General features: G+C 29.5%; 2 protein-coding genes across 2 annotated transcripts in view; one reads left to right on the forward strand and one right to left on the reverse strand.

Annotated features, from left to right (window-relative positions):
• Positions 1–8,482: 8,482 nt before the first annotated feature.
• The window catches only part of LOC123010279 (angiotensin-converting enzyme), a 53,956-nt gene continuing 44,262 nt past the window's right edge, over positions 8,483–18,176 (reverse strand). Inside the window, exons 9-10 of the mRNA XM_044407021.1 lie at positions 14,895–15,035; positions 8,483–8,862 (exon numbers count right to left, since the gene is read on the reverse strand). Coding sequence (XP_044262956.1) covers positions 8,562–8,862; positions 14,895–15,035 — 442 coding nt within the window. The 3' untranslated portion in view covers positions 8,483–8,561. The remainder of the gene's footprint in view (positions 8,863–14,894; positions 15,036–18,176) is intronic.
• On the forward strand, positions 15,124–16,470 carry LOC123010281 (non-classical arabinogalactan protein 31-like). Its single transcript, XM_044407023.1, has 2 exons — positions 15,124–15,269; positions 15,329–16,470. Exons 1-2 carry the CDS (start codon positions 15,258–15,260, stop codon positions 16,355–16,357), a joined length of 1,041 nt encoding a protein of 346 aa, XP_044262958.1. The 5' UTR covers positions 15,124–15,257; the 3' UTR covers positions 16,358–16,470.

Genomic DNA, 18,176 nt, shown 5'->3' on the forward strand with positions numbered 1-18,176 from the left:
AGTATAGTAGTATAGTATAGTAGTATAGTATAGTAGTATAGTATAGTAGTATAGTATAGTAGTATAGTATAGTAGTATAGTATAGTAGTATAGTAGTATAGTATAGTAGTATAGTAGTATAGTATAGTAGTATAGTATAGTATTACCTTTATAAATACGTATTTTACAATCTTTTTTTAACACCTTGTATTAAATTTTTTGATGTGATCTCGGATGTGTTTATCTGAAAGTCGCTGAATTGCATAAGGTGTAATCAGATTTCATGTTAGATAAATTATACAGAGTGTTTTTTTAACTGTAAAAGTGATGAAAGTAAAAATAAAGTAATTGCCGAAAAATAAGCCAATTCGTTTATGGCACAGCGGAAGACAAACTCATGTGGTTCTAATATTGGGGTTCAGATTTAGACACCATTTGTTTAAAAAAACAGAAAAAAATATGAAAAATAAAAAATAATGAAAACAAAAAATTAATACAAGGTGTTAAAAAAGATTGTAAAATATTTCAGGAGGTGATAGTATGGACCAAAACAAACAAAAAAGTCTTAATAAACATGAGTTCGCAAAGTAACGGTTTCGGAGATAAATTATTCGTTTTTTGAAATACGTATTTGCAATCTGTTCAAACAAAAAAGAGAAACTTCTAGTACAAATTCCACAAATTTTCATATTTGATGTCTCCAAAACCGTTACTTTGGTTATTGCTTTGTTTATTAAGACTTTTTTGTTTATTTTCCTCCTTTTTAAATCTGTATTTTACAATCTTTTTTTAACACCTTGTATTAAATTTTTTGTTGTGTTCTCAGATGTGTTTATCTGAAAGTCGCTGAATTGCATAAGGTGTAATCAGATTTCATGCTAGATGAATTATACAGGGTGTTTTTTTAAATTGTAAAACTGATGAGAGTAAAAATAAAGTAATTACCGAAAAATAAGCCTTATAAAGTCGGTAAAATTTCATGAAAATAACTCAAGTGGTTTCGGAGAAACTAATGAATTTTAATTTTCATCATATAACTTTATCACTCTGTATATCCGTAACAAAGTTTTATAAAACTATCGTTTATTTGACAAATTAGTGTTATTTTTCGATGTAGTATAATATCTGGTTGCAATTTTTCGCAATATTAAGAAAACACCCTGTATATTGTAGATTCTTCCCTTTGGGAAAGTATTTATAGAATTGCGTTGTAAGTAGGTGATGTCATTATAAAGAGCATCACGTGGGAAGAAGATTATCGGCGATTTATTGACAGGTGGAGAAACGACGATTTAGGTGCTGAAATCGTTATTTTGTAAGGTTGGTACTGGGGTTAATGACTGGTAACGTCAAAAATGAAACTATTTTAGAGATTTTTAAACAATTTTATTATTACATTCAAAGATTTGGGGTTTCATATCATGTAGGGGAGAGGTGGTTAAATTGAACTAGTCGCACTTTTTATTCTCATACATCATACCTGTGTACAATTTTGACAATTAAAAAGGATTTTCGGTAAATACTGACAATACTATTTAATTTTTTAAACTACTTCTACGTTGTTACGTTTGCGTTTACTTACCTTACGTTATCCTCATCTATTTTAACAATTTGAAAGTCAGTGTTTTTTTTAGTTTAGTTGTGTTTTACTTTTTTTTGTATATCTACACTAATTTTTCGTATTTGGCTTACTTTATTCTTATGTTGAGTTGCATTCTTTTATTTTACAAAAACTTTTAACTTTTTTGATATTCTTGTCTTTCGTTCTTACGTTTACTAACGTTTATTTTCTTCCACATTATGTTTACGTTTTTGGTATACATAATTTTTATATGTACGCTACCTTACCTACAATCTTAAGTATTCTTTTCACTTAAACGAAAATTATATTTCAAATTTTTACAATACTTTTTAATATACCTTGCCACTCTTAAGGTGTTACATTTCCCAACTTTACATTGCTTTTGGTCTTACGATTTTACGATTACGGACTTACCTTATGTTTTAAAGAATTTTACTTTACGTTTCTTTGTTTTACAACGATTATTACGTCATTTATAAGTTGTGTAGTTACAATAAGTATATAATTTTTTGTCTGTCTTACGTTTGCGATTCATTAGTTTGCCTTGTTTAAATTCAAACTTAACGGAGAAAAAGTAATTTTTGAAATTCAAACACGCTTACGTACAGTTGGAGTCAAAATACTTTGGTAGTCAATGTCACTTGAGTGACATTAAAGTGTAAAGCATGCTTTAGGACTGTTAACCTTACTTTTAATTACTAAACTAAATATAATAGCTGTCATTAATTTAAAATTGTTATTCATTTTAACGTTAAAGCTTGAATTACATTAAAGTGTCAGAAAAGTGACGACCAAAGTACTTTGTCTCCAACTGTACTTATTTGGTATCTTTTTAGGTTTTTACATTATAATTGTTTATTAAGTTTTTATGTTAGCAACTTACCTTTTATGTACAGTTGGAGACAAAATATTTTGGTCGTCAATGTTACTTGAGTGTCATTAAATTGTAAAGCATGCTTTAGGACTGTAACCTTATTTTTAGCTACTGTCAATCATAGTCGACAAGTTGTACATATTTTTGATAGAAAAATATAATAGCTGTCATTAATTTGAAATTGACATTCATTTTAACGTTAAAGCTTGAATTACATTAAAGTGTCAGAAAAGTGACGACCAAAGTATTTTGTCTCCAACTGTACATTATTAAGTTTTTACGTGCTCTTCTTACGTTTCTTACGTTTTCCATGAATCCTTCTAATTACGTTCTTACGTCATGTCACCTATTTACTTTACTTATCTTATATCGCATAGATTTTTACGTCTTTTTACACTTTTACTTATTTACTTTTTTCTCGTATTATTAATTTTTCTTAACGTTCAGTATTAAAGCTCTCAGCTTCGCTTCGAGTTTCAATATTAAAACTACGCTGTAAAATGATACCTACTATTGTTCTCATGGAAACAACACCTTGTTGTTTCAAAATTTTCCCATAGGCGTCGAATGTAGGATGGGAGAAGGAATCACAAATATTTTTCTTGCTGCTACTGGTCTCGACATAAAATTTTGTAGAAATACATTACACATGAATTGAAAATCACATCTCGGGTTTTAAATTGCATAACTCGTTGCACAATTTCAACTAAATATCACGTTTGCGACAATTTCCACTGTATCGAGATGAAATTAGATACACAACATAAAACGAGGGCAGAATCTCTTAATTTCGAATTATGCCACGTTTTTACGCAATTATGATTTTGAAAAGAAGGAAAAAAATTCAATTAAATAAGGAGTCGACTAGAATCAGGAAGTCAATGAAGCTACTTAATTAGGTAATTAAGTGTCGAAGAAAGTCACTACGTGACAACTATAGACCACCGGTTAAATATTTATTAAAACGAGAGCAAATAACGTGCGAATTACGAAATGCGCTACTCTACTTTCGGTAAAAATAAACTTGAAATATTTTCAATGCGAAATCTAGAATGCCGGGACAATCATCTCATAGTGTACGAGTTATTACGACATTATGACGTCACGGGTTGCTTGATTGTCTTTCTCACGTTACTTATTGAAACAATAGCGGCTTTATTGGAACGAATCTGACACGACTTTCAAGAAGGCAAAATCGGCCGTTATTTTCTGTCTTTTTTTGATTCATGTCGCTTGTATAGTTGTATCCTTGTCTAACAGTCGCCCTTTGTGATAAAAATTAAATAATATAGAGAGTTTGTGGATAATTACCGGTAAATGTTGTTAAATTGAATCATTTTTCTCAAATTACGTAAACAATTACTCACAATTATTTTTGTACATGACAATGACAGTTTTATTACTCTTTGCACTTTCGCGACAGATGTTGTTGAGCTATTATCTGATTTTAAATTTGTTTAATTATTCTCAAGATAAAATATTAGACGTGAAAGTTGCCATTTTGTAATTTAAATTGTTAATAAAAGGATTAAAAATAAAAAATAAAAAAAAATTAATACTGGTTACATTTTTATATACCAGGTGAATAAAAAGTATGGAACCAAACGTTTTTTGCTTAAACTATTTATTTTTTGAAAAAACTAATTGATGGGTGATAAAGTACTATAAAAATGTGATGATTTAACTAGAATAAAATTTTTCGAAATTTCCTTTTGTTTTTGAGTTCTACAAAAAAAATATTTTTTTAAATGGCAACCCACTATAAAATCATTTTTCTCATAAAAGCTATACTCTAAGGATTATAACTATCTACTTTATACAAAGTGCGCCAAAACTCGCGCCCCAGAGAAAAATGCTATATAAGGTAAGATACCAGGAACATGGAAAAAATGTTAAAAAAAATTATCTATAAAAATTTCGAAGTTATGAGGGTTTAAAGTTTGCACTATGACTCTATTTATTTCTGTTGGAAAAATAATTTTCCAAGTTTTTTTGCTATAGGCTATTTATTAAAAGAGGAAACATCCTAAATTGTAACTCTGTTCAATGTTATTTGTGGCTTTTATTTGCAAAATTTTTGTCCCGTTACAAAATAATTGTAAAAAAACATATACAAGATCATCAATATCATTAAATAGATATAGAAAATGTCAAATGTCAAAAAATAAATGTCAAAATTTTTTGACAGATGGAATTTTTTAAACATTTTTTTCATGTTCCTGGTATGTTACCTTACTTGAAAATTTTCTCTGGGGTCGCGAGTTCTGGCGCATTCTGTATTTAATTTTTTGAAAAAAATTTTTTCACATAAATTGCAATTTTGACAAAAAAAATCGCATAACTCAAAAACAAAACAAGATTTCGTTCTGATTTTTATATTACTTTAATTTATATTAATTATTATTTTCTGGAGACAAATGATTAAAAATAAAACCGCTTGGTTCTATACTTTATATTAACGCTGTATAAATAAGCACCAGAAAAAGGCAAGAAAAAACAAAGGAAATAAAATTACATTTTTAAAGGTTAAATAAACACTAAGAAAATAACAATGTTAAAAAAAACATTAAAAATTGAATAAAATAAACATTGACAGAAATTAATCCTATAGATGTAGAAAAAACAATTAACACTAAAAATCGTAACACAAGCAAATAAACATAAAAGAAATTTTGAACAATTTTTTTTTATTGCGTAAAAAATTTAAATTTCAAAGATTTAGACCGTGTCAGGTGTCAAGTTTAATTGAGACCTTGTTCATTTAAAAATAAAAATAATTGCAATTATTTTTAAAAACTGGTATTACAATGAAAACCACAACAACTGCTCTTTAATTAAAAAATGTTACTCACACACTATAAATCTTAAACAAAAATAGAAAAAATAAAATTAGATTGAAATTCCGCCTTGCATGCAAGTCATTAAACAATTATTAAATAATTTTGCTTTTTGTTATAACAATAATTTATAAAATAATTCGATATTGCGTTAGCAGTAAACGGAACCTTGATATGAAAACTTTTACTCATAAATTCACGAAAACTGTTGTTCAATTGCAAAATTTGCAAAACTTGTCGAATTTCAACAACATAAAAACTGTAATAAAGTGGTCATCTTCTAATAAGGACACGTGTAATCCAATAAAGTGCAAATTCGTGTTCAACAAGATTATGATTAATCGTTGAAAATTTTAAATTTTACATTGTTTGAGCTGAAGATAAAATTTTGTTGATTAATAAGTGTGCCACTTTCGGGCCACCTGCATCTAATAAATCCATTTATTACTAAATAAACCGTTGAGAAATCTATTAAAGTAATAAAGCAGTACTTCCGACTGATGAATATTCCACATGCACGCATACAACGAACGTCGATTACATGTGTTTGGAATTTTACGCACTGAAAACTCCACGTTTCAAAATTTCGCTCTTGCTCAGAAGGTTAAATTCCTTCACATTACGGATTCTTGTCACAATACTTCCGCTTTTTCGAGATACGACGGTATTGTTTGCGACTTTCTTAATTCTTTCGCGCTAATTAAAAATATATTAAATTTACGAATGTATGACACAGCGCAAATTAGATGTAGTTTGTGAAAATTGCTCGAGTGCTTTCGACGACAGGAAGAGAACTACTTAATTCATTTCACAGATTTAAAGCGAGAGTGACTAAGACAAATAAAACGGGTTTGAGGGCCGAAATAGGCCATTAAAGCACTCGATTTTTATTCTCTTTTTTTAGGAATATTTATCTACTATTATTGAAGGTGAATGTAAAGTATTAAACCAAGCGTTTGTTTTTAATTATTTCAAAAAATAATAATTAATATAAAAAATGTGATAGTATTTTGAGAACAAAATTTTGTTTTATTTTTGAGATAAAAGAGAAAAAGTGTAAAAAACAAAACATGCAATAAACAAGATAAAATACCTGTCGTTCAATTTTTCTCTGCTTTTCTACTTTTAAATCTGTTGCTTTATTAAATCTTATTTCTTTTTCTCCTTATCATTTATCTTTTTTATTTTTATTCTTTTTCTTATTTAATTCAAATTATTTGACAAGAAAATATGTACAATATGTTTTTATAATTTCTTTTCTTCATCTTCTATTTGGTATATAACTTCTTCATTTTTTGTCGTTATACTTATCACTTTCTCTTTTCTTACACTTTATTTTTCATATTTTTTTTAACTATATGTATTATTATTTTTCTTTTGATTCTTTTACAATTTTATTTATTAGCTTCTCTAAAACATTCTTCTTGTTAGATTTTTATTTCCTAAGTTTTCTTATAACTATTTTTTTTCTATGACTTGCTTATTCTGTCTTCTTTTTCTTTCTGCACTTTTTTTCTCATTATCATTTTCTTCTTTTTGGTGTAAAAATTGACAATAAAAAAGTATTTTCATTATTGTATTACTATTATTGTAGGTATTATGTGTATTTTATTTCATTTTCTTCTTTATTACAAACTTTTTATGATTCTTCTTTCTTTTGATTTTTCTCAGTTTTTCTTTTTAGTTGTTTTTCTCATCTTGTTTTGTTTTTCTTTGTTTACATTTTTTATTCTATGTACATTTATCTGTAATTATTTTGCGTTTTTTTTAAAGACTGACTATTAAAAATAGCAAAAAAGAAAAAGAAAAAGGGTAAAAAAACACATACTTCAAAAGTATGAAGATATTGAAGAAAGAAACGATAAATCATAAACATATACAGGGTAAATATAAAGTATGGAATCAATAAGCGGTTTGTTAATCATTTGTTTCTAGTAAATAAAAATTAATATAAATTAAAGTAATATAAAAAATGTGATTGAACTTTGCGAACAATTTTTTTGTCAAAATTGCTATTTATGTAAAAAATTAAACAAAAATTAAATATAACGTAGATAATTGTAATCCTTAGATCGAAACCCTCATGAGATAAATGGTTTTATAGTGGGTTCCCATTTTAAAAATTAAAAAAAATAGTAGAACTCAAAAAGAGAAGATTTCGAAAAATTTTATTCTTGATAAAACATCACATATTTATAGTATAGTAGTTTTTCCAAAAAAATAAATAGTGTAAGCAAAAAACGTTTGGTTCCATACTTGTTATTCACCCGGTAGAGCCAACAGTAAGGTTTTTACGTTTCTGCGTTGAGTTTTTATACTACTTTTTGCATTCTTTCGTTATACAGGGTGCGTCAGAACTCGCGCCCCTGAGAAAAAAATTAAGTAAGATAAGATACCAGGAACACGGAAAAAATGTTTCAAAAATTCTATCTGTCAAAAAATTTTGACATTGATTTTTTGACATTTGACATTTTTTAATGATACTAATGCTTTTGTATATGTTTTTTTACAATTATTTAGAAAAGGTACAAAAATTTTGCCAATAAAAGCCACAAATAACATTGAGCAGAGTTACAATTTAGGATACAGCTTTTCTAAAAAAAAAGTGAAAAATTTAAACTTTCATATTTTATATAGTATTTTTCTCTGGCGCTCGAGTTCTGGCGCACTCTGTATTTACAAAAAAACACTTTAAAGTTTACGTAACGTTTTTAAGTCTGCGTTATTTGTTGCATTTTTTATGTTTACGTACTTACCTTGCGGATCTATAGACTTTTTTTACATGTTTTTTTGTCAAATTTCCAAAAAAATACTTTAATGTTTACGTAAGTGCTTTCATTATTATGTTTTTACGTTCTTAAGTCTGCGTTTTTTATGTTGTAATGTTTATGTTCTTACCTTATGGCTCTACACATTTTAGTTGCTATTATTTTATTATTTGGTTTATTTTTATTTTTATATTGTTTGTTTTTTAATACTAATGCTGTTTGAATGTCATCAAAGTATTTTTTTAATTTTGAGTTAAATGTATTTGACAAAATTTCGCTCACGTGACCACTAATTGAATTTGTGAAAGTCAAAATAATTGTAAAGCACTTAAATAATTTGAAATATGCAAATTTAATCGTTATTTTAGTACTTTTAACGAAATATTATCCTAATTCAATTAAAAGTGATGAAAGTGAAACTTGACCCTCTTAAAACTCAAACTCGTATTAAAAAACTTTATTCAAAATAGATATATACAATATACGCCCACTAGAATTAATTACAATTAATTAAACTTAAGTCATGTTATTACATACAAGACTAACGTAAACATAAACGTAGCCGTAAGCGGTTTGCGTGTGAATGCACCATTATAAAAACCGCCGTAGACTTGCAATCCTGCCGTTTCGATGCTCTGCTTGCAATAGTCGCCATCGTAGAGCCATCCGACAAATTCCTGAGTCCTGAGATTCTCATTCCTGAGCCAGTCTTCCAACGGGCGGAAGTATTCGCGCATTGCGCTTCCGTCAAGACGCGTCTCGCCGGTGGTTTGGTACAAAACCTCCTTCCATGGTAGCGAGGAGCCTTTTTCCATCATTTGCCTGTCAAAATCGGGTCAATTAGTCTTAATTACCACAAAGAATTGGTATTGTTTGTCAAGGTTTTTGACGAAACAAAGCGCTTATTTATGTGCTATTTGGGCCGAAATGAGCATATCCTGGTGACTTTCAACAAGGAACTTTATCGGTTTTTTGTGGGGAAAAATGCCGAACCTTGAGGTTCGATGACAATAATGTCGAGTGGTGAGAGGTTGGATTGCAAGGTCTTGCAGGAATTGGGTGCAGATCAGCAGTGAAAAATTGCGCTCAAATTAAGTAATCGAGTGAGACAATTATTTCGAAGAGTAATAAAGCTAATTATTTTAATTAGATTAGGGATTAATTATGGTGGCATTGGGTGTGGAGAAAAATTGAGAGACTGGTAGGGGAAGTGGGGGAAAATGGATATCCGGTCAGGAAATTTAAAATCACTATTTCAGCAACTACAATTAACTGTTTAAAAATTTTTTTTTTTCTTCAACAGAAGAAAGTGTTAGGGGAAGTGAAGTCAAAATGGACAATCGGGTTATTAGACCCATAAAAAATTATTGGAAGATAACACATATGTATACCGTACTTTTTAATTTTTTTATTAACTTTGTTATTTTCGCAGCGTTTATCTTTTAAAATGCTGACGTACAACTATTTAAATTTGTGTACAACTATTTAAATTTGTTTCCTTCCTTTTTCTGGTATTTGGAAGTATTACACGAGTCTCTCAGTATTATCAAAAAAGTCTACTTTTCTTCTCTTATGCTTTATTTTTTGTTCTTTCAACTTTATTTGTGTGTTAGTTTCTTTTTATTGATAAATTCATGTTTTTTAACAATTTTTGTATTGTTTTTTTATTGCTTTTAGTTTTTTTTGCCATATAAACTGTTTTTCACATAGCTTTGGTATTAGTTGTTGATTTGTTTATTGATATTTTTAAATTATTTATTAATTTTTTTGCTTTTCAATCGACATTGTTTTAGTCAAATTGTCTTGTTTTTATGTTTTACCTGTTTTAACATGGTTTAGTTTTTGTTGATTAAATGTTTTCTCATATTATTTTTTGTATCTAATTTTTTCATTTTTATACTCTTTGATTCTTACCATGTAAAATTATTTAATTTCTGTTTGTTTTTTTTAGTGTTATTGTGTGATTTTTTGTTTTTCTACAAATCAACTGTTTTTAAACATGTTTTACCGAACTGTTTTTATTTATTAATCAACATTTTACATTTTTATATTTTGTTTGTTCCATTTTTTCAACATTTTTGTTTTTTGCTATTATTTTATTATTTAGTTTCATATATTAATTATTTAATATTAATATTATTTTAATTAAATTAAGGATTAATTATGGTGGCATTGGGTGTGGAGAAAAATTGAGTGACTGGTAGGGGAAGTGGGGGATAATGGATATCCGACCAAGAAATTTAAAATCACTATTTTAGCAACTACAATTAACACTGTTTCAAAAAAATGAAAATGTTGTATTAAAAACAGAAGAGTGGTACGGGAAGTGAAGTCAAAATGGATAAATGTGTCATTTGACTCATAAAAATTAATGGAAGATAGCACATATACCGTACTTGAACTTGATTCTCAAGTTGACACATATCACATCTTCTATCTCATATTTTTTCATTGTTGTCATTTTAATTTGAAAATCGTAGGTTACTACGATCAGAAATTTAATTAAAATCATAGAATTGTAGAAGAAGAAGAGGGGATGAACGCCTAATTTAATATATTTACTATTTCTAATTTTTATGTAATATTAGGGGAAGAGGAGAAAAATGGGTATTCGGTTCAAGGAAGTTACAATTAACAGTTTCCATGAAGAAACTCAAAAAATGTATTAAAAGTACAAGAAAATTACATGTTTATTATTGGGTTATTTAACCCAATCTTTAAAAAAATTATTTAAAAAATAATGTTAAAAAATTATTGGAAGATTTCACATACCGTGCCTTTATTTAAATTTCTGATCAAAGTAGCCTTGGATTCTCAAACTTAGTTTGCTGAGTAAAACAGAGACAGAAAATATACTTAGAAATTGACACATCTCAAATCCTCTATTTCAGTTTTTTTCATTGTTGTCAGTTTAATTTAAATCATAGGTTACTACAATCAGAAATTTAGTTGAAATCATAGTACTATAGTAGAGGAGAATGGGATAAATCGGACACCCTATTTAAAGTGGTTTAATATTTCTAATTTTTATGAATTAATGTTAGGGGAAGATAAAGAAAAATGGATATTCAGATCAAACAATTAAAATAACTATCTCAGTAATTAAAATTAATTGTTTACTTGTTTCACAAAGAAACTAAGAAAAATTGTATTAAAAGTAACACAGGGTGTTAGGGAATGTGGGGTCAAAGTGGATAATCAAGTCATTTAACCCAATTGATTTTTCAAATAAATACTGGAAATAACAAATATACCGTGAAAAAGAATGTTATATCTGTGACAATTTTCAAGTATTGAAGTTAAAAACCGTTAATAACAAAAACATTTTGATTCAAAAGTAACAAATATTTTCGATAGGGGAAGAAGAAACAAAACGGACACTCGAATTAAACTGTCTAGTTTATTTAAAAAAATGCATTTTTGTAATTTCTCTTTGGCAAATTTTTATGTAATGCTAAAAGAAAGAGGAGCAAAATAATAAACGGTTGAGTGTAACAAAATATTTACATATTTTATTAAAAAATCCGTAAAACCAACCTAATTATGATTTCCATAGCTTATTACAATTTTTTTAGATTGTAATTATGAAATATAAAAAATTGTAAATATGTAATTTGGCTTAACATACAAAATATATTAAAAACATGTAGGGGAACCGGGACCAAGATGGACACTTGAGTGTCAAAAATTTGGACAAATTCCCAAGACACGTCAACTAGATTTATTACAAAAACAACGTTTATTGTGTTTTGTTCGCAATTTGTTCAAATTTTCTAACGAGTTAATAATTGGCCGTCATTTTCCTCTCAGTTGCACAAACCTCATCTAATTTTCCCACTGTAGTCTACTATAAACAAGTCAGTTACGCTGAATGAGAGCTAATTAAAAATTCCAAACTTTCCTATTACGGTAACCCAAATATTTCACATTCATAAGAATCTCCTTCGCAATAGATTTTAACGTGTTTTATTATCGATTGCGCCCTCGAGCACTTGTGATATAATTTTCGAAGAGAGCACTCCGGGTGACCGGAAGACAACACACAACTGTTGCAATTGTCGACAATTTTGTTACTCAATCGGTGATGATAAGCCGTGAGGAAACACACTGTCTGATGTGAAAGCTCGTAGACACGACTTTAATGCAAGGCTAGATCTTACCAGAGATGAAAAATAAAGTGTCAAGAGCGGCGAAATTATTAATTAATTGTTGTTTTGCTCGCTGTCAAAACCTGAATTTTATGTAAAAGTGAAAGAAGTCAACTATTCTACTTTCAGTGCCCATCGTGTAATTATTTGACCTGAAACGTAACACTTATGTAACTGAAAATTTTTATATACAATTTCAAACGAGTGCATTTTCGGTATTTCCACTGATTCATAAATCGTTTCGTAGTGAAACTTGTAATTATTATGCAACAAATTAATTAATCTAGGCCAAGTTAACATCGTAGTAAGCTTTGATCTGATTTGCTTGGCATCACTCTGGTGCCTATTTTTGCCGTACTTCCCCTGGATAAAACTAAATCAATATGCAATGTTAAAAAGGCCACTTTATAATTAAGGAACTGTCATTTGTGATCAAAATTGGAATAAAATATATTTGTACTCTCTTCTTGTGGTTGAATGATGCAAACTTAAATATTTTGTTACATGTCAAGAAAGAAGTCACGTGACCAGAAATTTTTACTTTTATCACTACTAAACAAATTATCATTATTATGATTAATCAATAATCATATTCCAACGTCTATTAAAACAATAAATATTGCAAATAAAAATGCAAATATCTACAGTGGGTGTCCGGATGTTTGTTTTGTACCAATTGTTCCTATTGTAATAATTTTTTCCCAAAAACATTACTAAAAAAATACTCATTTTTTTCAATACAATCCCTTTTGTCACACGTCATAAAGTTGTCAAATTAATTCGTTTTTTAATTCAATTTCTAATTCAATAAAAAAATTCAAAGTAGAATTTTGAAATATTAAAATATAAATAATTCATTTAAAAAAAAACGTATAGTAACAAAAATTCTCTACCGAAAGGTAACCTGATTAGTATTTTTTTGATTGTGAGATATTTCGTAAAAATTGATTACAAATTCATAAGTATTAATTAATGAAATATAAATAATAAAATTTTTCAACAAATCCTTAATTAAAGCAAAATGTTTATTAAACAAATTCAAATATTTTATTAAACTCAACCATTTTCCATTTTGTTCCTCTTTCCTCTCGCACTGCATAAAAATTGGCTAATAAAAATATGACAAAAACACAAATATGTATTTGCTAAACAGTTGACTCGAGTGTCCATTTTGTTCCGTCTTCCTCTACCGTAATATTTTTGTTATCGTCCAGTAAAATAAATAAAAATTTAATTTAAAAATGTGTCAAAAATAATATTTAGGTCTTGTCAGATATTTTTATACTTCGCTTGTCTACATTACTCCCTCTTCCCCTAGCATCTTCAGCAGTTTAGCAGTTTTTTGTTACATTATACAGGGTGCCCCAGAACTTGCGCCTCAGAGAAAAATGCCATGTAAACTAAGACACCAGGAACATGGAAAAAATGTTAAAAATATTCTATCTATAAAAATTTCGAAGTTATAGGAGTTTAAATTTTGCACTTTGACTCTATTTATTTCTGTTGGAAAAATAATTTTCCAAGTTTTTTTGCTACAGTCTATTATTATTTGTGGCTTTAATTGGCAAACTTTTTGTATCTTTACTAAATAATTATAAAAAACATATACAAGCTCATCATTATCGTCAAATAGACATAAAAAAGTGAAATGTCAAAAAATAAATGTTATCATTTTTTGACAGATAGAATTTTTTAAACATTTTTTTCATGTTCCTGGTCTTCTTACTCGAAATTTTTCTTTGGGGCGCAAGTTCAAACACACCCTGTATGTATGTACATATAAAGTAATTATTGTACTGTAATTAATTTAATTTTTTTCAATCCCGATATTTATATTTCCCCAACTTCCCCTAACATTACTAAATAAAAAATGTTTTTTTCACTGTTGGAAATCATACCAGGTGAATAAAAAGCATGGAACCAAACGTTTTTTCTTGAACTATTTATTTTTTGGAAAAACTAATTGATAACTGATATAGTAATATAAAAATATTAAAAAAAATCGAAATTTTCTTTAGTTTTTGAGTCCTACAAAATTCTTTATTTTTCTAAATGGTAACCAACTATAAAATTATTTTTCACATAAAGGGGATGTTCTAAGGATTACAACTATCTACTTTATGTTTAATTTTTTTTACATAAATTGCAATTTTGATAAAAAAAATTGCATAACTCAAAACAAAATTTCGTTCTCAAAATAAAATCACACTTTTTATATTACTTTCATTTATATTAATTATTGTTATTTTCTGGAGGCAAATGATTAAAAAAAACCGCTTGGTTCTATACTTTATATTCACCCTGTATGTTAATGTATAGAAAAAACAAAAACAATGTCGTTGCCATAGTAACAACGACGTATCCATGGTAAAAAACATAACAAAATTTTCTCATGGGCAACTTGATTTGTATTTTTAATTATTATAAATTGCTTGTAAATTAATTCATAATACTCGGCCAAAATAAATAATACGATTTTCCAACAAAACCTTAATTAAATTAAAATGTTAATTAATTCAAAATATTCAATTAGCCGTCGAATAAATGCAAAATTGACAAAACTGCGTTTCATTTTTCGTTATTTATGCCTAATATATGAAAAAATATTGCATGTTGTAGAAAAAATGTCAGTGGTCGTGCCGGATTCGTTTCAAGGGTATATTTTTTAAAATGTTAACAAAACTTGAATAATAAAGAAAAACTTACGTCAAGATGCGTCCAGCTTCTTTGCTCCTGTAGATATCGCACTTGTGGAGAGGTCTCGTGAGGTCGGCGGGGTCATACTGTCCGGCGGCCCTACACAACGCCCTGTATATCTGGAACTGCAGCAGCGTACTCACAAAGTACCTGGAAAGAGCCAAGTTTAAGGCCTCTCGTCCTCACAACTGGCGCGTAAACGTAAATATTCTCCTCGAACGTTACGTAAAGGCCACAAATCGACTTTCTCACACAGAGGGAGAAGACTTTACACAATGTGGTGGAAAGTCCGCGATATAAAAGTGACTGAAAGCCCCCAAACATCATCCAGTTCATTGCGAACTAACGGAACTTCGATACACGCCACCAGCGATGAAGCCCTTGGTGAGTGCGCAAGTGATAAGTGAAGTGACAAGTGCAAGTGATTAATCGATTTTTTTCAGCTTTTATTATCGATCTTAGTCCTTGCTGTCGTGACAGCAGAGGAGAAGATCAAAGAGGAGAAAAAACAAACCAAGCGTGGATTACTCAGTCTGGGTTATGGGTATGGGAGTGACATCGATCATGGGTACTTAGTAGGAGCCGGCGGACACGGTGGTTTAGGCCTCGCGGGACTCTCCTATGGATTTGGACCCATCGATTTGGGACACTCCACTGCCATTGAAAAAACCATCACTTTGGTCAAAGGAGTACCAGTACCATACCCCGTCGAAAAACACATCCCGTACCCGGTGGAGAAACACATCCCGTACCCAGTCAAAGTACCAGTACCACAACCCTACCCCGTTGAGAAACACGTCCCGTATCCAGTCAAAGTACCCGTCAAGGTTCCAGTACCGGTACCCCAACCCTACCCTGTTGAAAAAATCGTACATGTCCCAGTCAAAGTACCAGTTGATCGTCCATACCCCGTCAAGGTTCTAGTACCCCAACCCTACCCCGTCGAGAAACATGTTCCATACCCCGTGAAAGTACCAGTACCCCAACCCTACCCCGTCGAGAAACGTGTACCATACCCCGTGAAAGTACCAGTGCATGTACCTCAACCCTACCCTGTGGTTAAACACGTCCCGTACCCAGTCAAAGTACCAGTCGATAGGCCCTACCCCGTGCATGTACCCCAACCCTACCCCGTCCATATTGAGAAGAAGATTGCTGTACCGGTCGAGAAATTGGTACCATACCCCGTGAAGGTTCCCGTTGATCGTCCAGTGGCCGTGCCTGTGCCTAAACCGTACCCCGTTGAGGTCAAAGTACCTTACCCGCAACCCTACCCTGTGGAGAAACCGGTACCCTACCCCGTCGAAAAACCGGTTCCTTATCCGGTTAAAATAGCAGTTGAGAGGCCAGTGCCGTACCCAGTGGTCAAACCAGTGGCGTACGAGGTGGAGAGACCGGTTCCCGTTCCCGTTAAGGTTCCCGTTGCCGTTCCCGTTCACGATCACTACCACCACCACATCGACCACTACTAGTGATCCACACTGTGTGTGTTATTTATCTCCGTTTATAAATACTTATTCTCGTTATTTATAAAATGCCAAATTAGTTACTTATATTTTTCTTTAATAAATAATTTAATTTCCAACGAGTGTTTTATTGCGTTATGACAATGGCAACATTTCCGGTTGAGACGACAATGGTGTGGTAACAGGGGCACTAGTTTCACTTGACGCAACGATGGGAAAAATTCGAGTAATTAGCGATAATTTAGCGAAATTGGATAAAATAATCGCAAAGTTGTTACGTGAAAATGTGACTTCAATGCTGGGTCAAGACGCAAACTTTCAATTTCACTAAAAAATCAATTGAATAATTAATCAGAGATGTTATCGCTCCACTTGGGAAAGCATTAAAGGTCAAGTGGGTTTGTAATTAAATTAGGATTACAAAATACGGTGCTAATTATTTGTAATTTGAATATACTTATGTTAATCAGCTGAAATTTTAATTTTGCGCAATTGTGTATGAAGTAATTAAGATTGAGTGAATAAATTAGTTATTAAACGGCGCTTGTCACACTTTTTCTTCATAGTTGAGTAAAAATGTGGCAAGCAAATTGGAAAAAAAATTTTGTGGTGTATTCGACTTCGCGTCGTGTTTCAATTTTATGCATCTTTCTTACCCTTTGTGTAGTGTAAAATCTTAAAATTTGACTTTTATTTTTGGCATTTTTAACTATTTGAGCAAAGTTTTTGAATTGTTGTATTTCACAGATTTGCTAATTTTAAAATTTTGCAACTATAGTTTAGAATGTAAAGTATTAGAAACAAAACATTTAAAATTAAAAAAATGCATTTGTCGAAATTGACGCCTGCGATTTTCTTTTTTTTTTTGACTTTTGTTTGGAAACAAATAGAAATCATTCAGGATCTCCAAATCTTAAAAATTAATATAATTATGTAATTTATTTATTTAAGTACATGTAATTATTTAATTTTTAGTAATCTATTCCCAAAAAAATAACAAAATATCAATTCTTTTTCTTTGTGTAGTTAAAACTTTGATAAAAAATATGAAACAAAATTCTGCTTATTCAACAATATACAGGGTGTTTAGTTTAAGAAATTAAGTTTAATTAAATTTTGATTTAGGTGTTTGTGGAATTATAATTTATCGTTTCGTTTTTTAATAAATAATTTCAGTCCTCTATAACCCATTCTGTATTTATCAAAATACTTACTGTAGCTATTAAAAACAAGGAATCAAGCACTTTTTGATTATTTTAATCACAATTTGGAAAAAATGGTATAGAACACACAATTTTTAAAAAAACTGAATCATTGCAAGTTGTCATTTGATTAAAGTTGCAAAAATTCTTGTTGTAACACCACTCGGCTGCGCCTCGGACTATATATTACTACAATTTTAGTTTTTTAAACAAAAAAATGTCTGTGGTTCCCATTTTTGTCTAATTTAGCAAATGAGAAGACCCAAATCTTCGAATTTTAAAAAAATTAAAATTTTTGTTTTTTTCTAACATGTAATAAAAAATTTAAAAAATAAATTAAGCATTTATCGAAAAATATACATGTTTTTTATTACAGCACTCATCTAAGCGTTGTGCTCTACTTACTCTCTATTTGAGTTTATATTAAAATCAAAACTGTCGTGTGCGGCTTTTATTTTTTTGACTTTTGTTTATAAATACATAGTAAAAAAATATTTAGAATCTCTAAATTAAAAAAAAATTGTATAATTAATTAATTAGTTTTAAGTAATCTATTTCCAAAAAAAAAATTAAAAATATCAATTCTTTTGCTTTGTATAGTTAACGCCTTGATAAGAAATATG

The sequence above is a fragment of the Tribolium madens genome, unplaced genomic scaffold, assembly GCF_015345945.1.
Source record: "Tribolium madens isolate multiple individuals breed KSU strain unplaced genomic scaffold, Tmad_KSU_1.1 Scaffold_7;HRSCAF=85;Tcas5.2_LG10, whole genome shotgun sequence".
NCBI lineage: Eukaryota > Metazoa > Arthropoda > Insecta > Coleoptera > Tenebrionidae > Tribolium > Tribolium madens.